Below are 7850 nucleotides of genomic sequence, written 5' to 3' on the forward strand. Positions count from 1 at the left end.
TTCTTACGTTTAAGAGCAGAGGCATACATGTGATAAAACTTTGTGTTTGCGTCAACACCACGGAGCCAGTGCTGCTTAGCCCGTTGCCTCCAAAACACATCCTCCTGGACTTCTACCTGAGCCAGCATGACTTCGAGCCATCAAAACTCAGCCAGAGCAGCCGAATCTCTCCGGTGTCGCAGTGCATCCTGCTCGCGCCTCAACCTCCTTATGCGGTCACCAAATTTAGTCCAGTGCCCCCCCCCCCCCCCCCCCCCAACCGCATAAGCCTACCACCACAATATTGCTGACAATTCAGCAAACCCCTGTCCCTTCCATCCTGCCAGACAGTCTCAACCACCTCCCTGCAACCATCATCATGAGCCCAGGCTATCTCAAAACGAAAACCCCTCGGTCCCCCTTGTCCGCGCACCGTTACATTAGTGTTCAGAAAGAGAGCCGAGTGATCCGAGTTGCGAGTTTGGATATTCTCAACCCAAGCCTCCCCATGCATATCAGTCCAAGGTGCCGTTACTAGCACCTTATCCAATCTCTCATCTATCCATCCATCTGTACCTTCCCCTTTCTCCCATGTAAACTGATGTCCTCTTATCGGTAATTGGATTAGGCCACAATTATCCAATGTTTCCCCAAAACCTCGCAAAAGACCATCCGGATGTGGATTTCCCCCTCTCTTCTCCTGCTGATATAAGATATCATTGAAATTCCCCCACTACTACCCATGGCAGCGCAAACCTATCCTTCAAACCACTCAACAATTGCCAGGCCTCCCTTCGCCTATTCCTCTGGGGGGAACCCATAAAAACACGTCATACGCCATACTTCCTCCCTTATAGCTACCTCAATATCCACATGATTCTTTGAGTAGCTCAACAGCCTAGCAGTATTATTCTTTCTCCACAATAGTGCCAAGCCACCCCCCACACCTACACTGTCCACATAGAACAAGCCTTCAAAACCAATTTTTACTCGCAACCTCTCCGCATGTATTCGTCCTACTTTTGTTTCCATTAAGTAGACGAATTCGGGCTTCTTTCGGGACACAAGGTCTACTATTTCTCGAACTGTCCGTGGATTGCCCAAGCCAAGATAGTTCCAGCTTATCATACTCAGGATGAAGGGCCGGCCTGAACCACAGGACCCGCCGCAAACCCGTTTTTCGGCACCTCTGACATTATCACATCACCATCCGCCCCCTGCTCCTCTTTGAAACTGCCATCACCCCCGACCCCTCACCTTCCCGCCCTCCTTCCAGCCACCCCGCCCCCCCTTCACCCGAACCCGCCACTACCACATTCCCCTTCACACCCCCAATATCCCTCCCTCTCCCCTCCAACGGAACAAGCCACGGTTCGCCAACCTGCTGCGGACCTCGGCTTCCCCCTCCTGCCTTCAACTCTGCCGTATACGGGTACTGGTCCGGGGATAACCCCGACCGTCTTGCCAGCTTACAAAATTTATACGAATGCCCCAACATACCACAATAGAAGCAGAAGGTATGAAGACGCTCGTACCAAAAATTTACCCAGCAGCTTGTCTTGTCCCTTTTGATTAGTCTCATCCGTCTTTTTAGGGGCTTGTCGACCGGGATCGAAACCCGGACTCGGTGAAACGTTTTCCATGGTGCCCCAGCAAAACGATCATCCACCTTAACAAATAAACTAATAAAGTTGGTTGCCTGCTCAAGAACCACATCCGATGTATAGCCCAACGGAAGATCATACATTTGTACCCACATATCCACGGAGTTAAGCTCAACCTCCCATGGTCGAACCCTCGCCTTAACCTGCCGGCAAACCAGAGTGTTATTATCAAACGACCACGGCCCTTCATCTAGTACCCTCTGCATATCAGTTTCATCGAAGAAGATAAACATGAACACGTCTGGCCAGATCTCCGTAGCTTGCATCCCCCATACTGGCTGACATACCGAAGTCATGACCTACCGCATGTATTCAAGTTTGATTACCTTGGACATCAAGAAATGCCCCACACAGACCCACGGCTTCTCTTCCTCCTCCGCCACCACTCCGACGTCGTCTCCCACCGGCTCGAAGCCGGCGTCTTCCTCCTCCTCAAACGCCAGGTCCGCCCAGCGCTGCATAAGGCGAGTTACTACCTCGTCCGCCTTCTCATGCAATAACGCCGGTTCAATATCGTGATCTCCAGAATGCGTCGACGCCATCGGTTTTCCACTGCTAGTACTTGCGACATCGTCGTCCGATGTAGCTGTCGAAGAAAGCACCGAAAAGCGTCCGGGAAATCCAGAAACCCTAGGAACCCTAGGAAAAACGCCAAAACCCTAGAGAGAATTCTAGAGAGAGAAATTTTGATTTCATGTTTCTTTAGTTGGTCTGTATTATCATATTTAAATTAACATAAAATACATAGAGTTGATCTAATTAATACAGAATTAATTCCATAACGGATGAATTTAATTTCAAATAATGACAAGTATTCCCACATAACATTTACCTATTGAAATTGTTTTTCTCAAAAGGTATTCACATTTTTTTTCTAAATACAATAACATCAAATCAAATTATAATAATACGAAATAAATTATAGATTTAATAATTGATTTAATACCTATTATACATGTATGTCTGTGTATATTAAAAAGAAAAATTTATAAATGATATTTATTTTATTTATAATTTTAAATTTTAAATAAAGAAATAAATAATATAGCATAATCTATAACTTTATATAGTAAAATTGAATTTTAAAGAATATATGCCACATTTTAATTTTATTTTATTTTATTTTATTTTTGTTTCATTTTTAAACAGAAAAGGTCACTAATCTTATATTCAGAGGCCAGGTATTACTCTAAGTTCGAGATTAGAATTGTAATTATTAAAGGATTTAATTAAGTTTTGAGTTTGATTAGTATTGGTGCCTTAGGCTGGGATTATCCCATATTGGAATGCCACATCATTTATTTATTTATTTATTTATTTTGTTGTTGATGAACAGGATTTGCAAATGCAAATCCTTTGTACTTTTCTTTTCTTTTTTTATTTTGTTTATTTTACTTTTTAATGTTTAAATATAATTACTATAAGTTAATAATGTTATTTTAATATATTAGGACCCACTTTTAAAAGTTAATTAGAATTACAGGAATGTAGTGTGAATAGTAAATGAATTACAAATTATTGATATGGAAATGGGATTTATTTTTAAAAGTGAGATATTTGCAGGGATAAAGATAGCCAGAGAAGAAATGTAGAGTGTTAGACTATTAATGAATATTGATTCTCTCAATTAATATAATACAATTTTGGCACCAAAGTTCAAAGAATGTGGTGTCATGTGCGACAAAGCAACCTCCTTTTTATTTCTCTTTAACACTGTTTTTTCTTTTTAATTTTCAACAATTAATTATTAATTGTCAATAATTAATGAAATACATAATCTTAGAGATATTGGTCTGGTTTGGTAAAATAGTTATCCTATTAGTTAATTTTAGTTTGTTTGACTATTATTAGTTATTTGACTTGATTAAACAATCAATATGAATGTTTGATAAATTAAGTTTTTGTAACATCTTATTGCTCAAAAACACTAAAATTAAAAAAAAAAAAAAAAAACTATTCAAAACAGCTTTTTCGATCAGCTTTTTTATAAAGTCATTCTATATGTGATCAGCTAACAACTAATTTATCAAACATCTTTCTACCATCAGCTAATACTATCACAACTACTCAAACGTACTAACCCAATTCTACCATCCGCTAATACTATCACAACTACTCAAACTTACTAACCCAAACAGCTATCAGCTATTAGCTAACAGTTATTTACCAAACACCCTCATTATTTGACATGCATGCACATAAAATAATACCAAAACGACACCGATGAGGTTCACGTGTTGCTTAGTTTATTTATTTATTTATTTATTGGTAATGAGCTTAGCTTATTTATTTATTTATTGGTAATAAGAGAAACAACAGTCACTATTCAAAAAAAGTAATGTATAAACTTATTTGAACTATAGGAATAAAGTTTAAATTGACCAGTGAACGTAATCTGAAAATGCAATTAGGTCACTGAACGAAAAAAAGTGTAATTAGGCCACTGAACACTCCAAAAACGTACAATTAGGTTACTGAACACTCCAAATATATGCAATTCTACCGAATAGCAGGTTAATTACCATCAATTTTAACAAGTTACCTGCTTATGTGGCAGCTGAGGTGGCATTTTAAATAATTTTTAATAAATTTTAATAATAGATTTAGAAAAAAATTAATAAAAAAATAAACCCGTCGTTTTTTTTAAATTATATTTTCTAAAAATTTTATTATTAACATTTATTAAAAAGTATTTAAAAATTATTTAAAATGCCAACTTATCTGCCATGTAAGCAAGTAACCTACTAAAATTGATGATAACCTGCTATTAGGTGAAATTACATACACTTGAAGTATTCAGTGACCTAATTACACTTATTTTTCGTTTAGTGGCCTAATTGCATTTTCAGATTACGTTCAATGGCCAATTTGAACCTTATTCCTTAAGTATATATCTTAAATAAAAATTTTATGTAAATAAACACTTTATTATTAATAGTTTCCAATGGGTATTCTCCATTGACCCATTGGATTGTTAGGCCAACCGCCCAACCATGTATTCTAAGGGAGGAAAGTAAATTGGACCTTAAATCCAATACAGCTCCCCAGCAAATCAACTAACCAGCCAACTAGGCACAACTAGGCTTCTTAAGTGCTGATTTAGTCAAGTCAAGCACCTAACTCGGCCTAGTCAAGCACCCAACTTAATCAAGTTGGCACCCAACTTAATCAAGTTGGCACTCAACTTGGCCAAATCATTTTATTTTTTCCTACTCGACTATCCTTTTCAATATTTCTCCAATCATGTACTCAACCAACTAGTAACCAATAACAAAGTGGAAAATGGTTGAGATGTAATTTATTGGCTTTGAACCAAACATTAGTATTATCTCTTTACATTTCTCAACTCCAATTCTTTTAGATTTCTTCTGCCAACTCCAATAACAACACAGCAAGTACTGATCTATCACACACACACACACACACACAAAAAAAAAAAACTGAAAAGCAACATAAATATTCCATGAAACAGTGGGACAAATGCTAGGCCATTTAAGAATAAGTGATGTATAAAGATTCACTAAAAATGGGAGAAGCTCTAGTGAACATGTGGAGATAAACTTGTGTCCAAAAAACAGAACAAAACTGGTTTGTATCTTATCTATCTCTAAAACATTAATAATGCATTCAAAATCTTGAATTAACAAAATCTAATCAACCCGTCTATGCTTCAACCTTATCAGTAACCTCTTCGATTTGGACATACTTGGTGGTTGGCTTGGCTAGGATATCCGTGAACTCTTCAAATGGAGATCTTGAGAATTTAGTCTCCTTCCAGAAATCTGGAGTAAGGAAACCATACGTCCTCATAAGACAGTCAAATGTAGCCTGCAAAAACAATAGGTAAGCATTGCTATTGTAGGACTCCCAACAAGTACAGCAGCCATACTATACTATCCCCAACACTATTCCAAAGGGAGATTTTGTGTGAAAAAAGAGAGGCACTAATGGAAAACTGGAGAACAGCATTTAATCCACAATAACACGTACTCCACTACACACTATGTCCTATTGTTTATGTCATTTTACTATTCATTAGTCACATAAGCACTTTCTTCTTCGCTTATTTTCATTAGTATTTTTTCAATTTTTTTTGTGTTTAATAATACTTTTATTGTAGTTTCTAAATATATAAACTTTATATACTAATACTAAACTTAACATTATGAAAAATTGAATTAAAAATAACTTTAGTTAACCGAACCAGACACATAAAGTGAGTGGGACGGGGAGAGTAATAGCTGACAAATATACTGAAAATGGACAACTCAGTTGATGGTACAGCCTCTCACTACTGCATTTTCATGCGAAGAACACCAAACTACATAATCAATTTAGAGAATAAACTAGCATACTACTATGTTTCAACCAAATCCAGGAATCACATCCCCTCAACAGTGGGGCCAATATAAACCTATAAACCTCACAATGCACCACTTACAAATCAACAATCTATCCTTAGGGCATAACAAGCCAGAAATATCATAATCAATTTAGAGAATGAACTAGCATACTACTATAGTACTATGTATCAACCAAATCTAGGAATCACATCCCCTCAACAGAGGGGCCAATATAAACCTATAAACCTCACAATGCACCACTTACAAATCAACAATCCATCCTTAAGGCAAAACAAGCCAGAAATACATTTATAATCAATTTAGAGAATGAACTAGATAACTACTATGTTTCAACCAAATCTAGGAATCACATCCCCTCAACAGAGGGGCCAATATAATATAAACCTATAAACCTCACAATGCACCACTTACAAATCAACAATCTATCTATAAGGCAAAACAAGCCAGAAATATGGTCATAATAGAAATGTAGAACAGCCTATACCAATGTGTGCCACTACATTCTACATAAATTCATAGTTTCTAAGTTCCTAGTGGAAATACAAAAGAAACATGGTATATCTCAAATATAATCAATCTCCTAAATTTCTTACTAAACAAAAGTTTTTGTTCAGTGGAATAATCACGTTAAAGCTCAAGAATGTATAAAAATATTACCTTAACGAAGTTTCCGAGTGTCTTTGTGGAGCCACGGGAAGAGGTGAAGACATCCTCAATACCGGCAAATTGGAGCACCTTCTTTGGAACTCTAGCTGCCACAATTCCGGCACCTCGGGGAGCCGGAACCATCCGGACGGTGACTGATCCACACTTTCCGGTGACCTTGCAGGGCACGGTATGCGGCTTCCCGATCTTGTTACCCCAGTAGCCTCTCCTCACTGGAATCACGGAGAGCTTAGCCAATATGATGGCGCCACGAATCGCAGTGGCGACTTCCTTGGAGCACTTGACACCGAGTCCGACGTGGCCGTTGCCATCTCCGACGACGACGAACGCCTTGAACCGGGTCCTCTGCCCGGCCCGGGTCTGTTTCTGGACCGGCATGATTTTCATGACCTCGTCCTTCAAAGCCGGGCCAATTAGGGTATCGATAATCTGGTACTCCTTCACGGGAAGCGAATGGAGGTAAATTTGCTCTAGAGATCGGATCTTCCCTTCCTTAACGAGCCGGCCAAGCTTTGTTACCGGCACCCATTTCTCCTCCTCGGTGTCACGGCGGCCACGGCGTCCACCGCGGCCTCTGCCTCCGCGGTCTCCGCCACGACCCCGCCCTCCAAAGCCGCGTCCAAATCCTCCTCTTTCAGCCATGCTAGCGACTTTCGGTAAGGTTTTGGCTCACCGGCGCTGCAGAGTTGAGGGGTTTAGAGTGCGTAGAGAGTGAAAATTGTAGAATTAGAATTATAAATATGAAAGACTGTCTAGGGTTTTGGGGTCAAGTCGGGCTACTAAATATTTGGGCCTAAACACTATTTGCAATCTTCATTCTCCTTTTGGACCAATTGTTTTTTTTCTGAACCAAACATAACTTCATTAATGTAAATCAGAATAGAGTTCATTAAGGACGGAGGGGTGTCACCCACTCCTGACGTACAGACATAGAACAAGCTTCCCTAGCAAGGTTGTGGGCAACGCTGTTCGCAGTACGGCTAACATAAGAGATAGCAACGTCGGTAAGAGAACAAAGCATATCTTTAACATCAAGAAGCACTAAGTCGCATGAAGACACTTCTTGGTTGTGGTTGAGGCTTTGTACCACCTGCAGTGCATCACTTTCAATCTGCACATTGTGTATGTCCATATTCTTGATCCAGCTCAAAGCTTCCCTGATGGTCATAGCCTATGC

The 7850-nt window shown here is 39.2% G+C and overlaps 1 protein-coding gene across 2 annotated transcripts; it reads right to left on the reverse strand.

Annotated features, from left to right (window-relative positions):
- Nucleotides 1-294: 294 nt before the first annotated feature.
- Nucleotides 295-7394, reverse strand: LOC109166729 (40S ribosomal protein S2-3-like). Of its 2 annotated transcripts, XM_019315635.1 has the most exons (3): nt 6665-7394; nt 5303-5471; nt 295-305 (listed from the first exon to the last, which is right to left on the reverse strand). In XM_019315635.1, the coding sequence occupies exons 1-2, from the start codon at nt 7313-7315 to the stop codon at nt 5307-5309; spliced, it is 816 nt and encodes a 271-aa protein (XP_019171180.1). In that variant the 5' UTR covers nt 7316-7394; the 3' UTR covers nt 295-305; nt 5303-5306. The 2 variants fall into 2 exon arrangements, with proteins under 2 accessions (XP_019171180.1, XP_019171179.1); XM_019315634.1 differs by lacking the exon at nt 295-305 and having other exon boundaries at nt 5103-5471.
- Nucleotides 7395-7850: the final 456 nt, after the last annotated feature.

Source organism: Ipomoea nil, unplaced genomic scaffold (genome assembly GCF_001879475.1).
Source record: "Ipomoea nil cultivar Tokyo-kokei standard unplaced genomic scaffold, Asagao_1.1 scaffold3104, whole genome shotgun sequence".
Taxonomy (NCBI): Eukaryota; Viridiplantae; Streptophyta; class Magnoliopsida; order Solanales; family Convolvulaceae; genus Ipomoea; species Ipomoea nil.

What these genes read in the sequence shown, in the direction of transcription:
- LOC109166729 (XM_019315635.1), bottom strand. Translation starts at nt 7,315, where the DNA reads ATGGCTGAAAGAGGAGGATTTGGACGCGGCTTTGGAGGGCGGGGTCGT. An exon ending in CACTCGGAAACTTCGTTAAG is followed by an intron (nt 5,472 to 6,664) that starts GTAATATTTTTA and finishes TTGTTTTTGCAG; the next exon opens with GCTACATTTGACTGTCTTAT.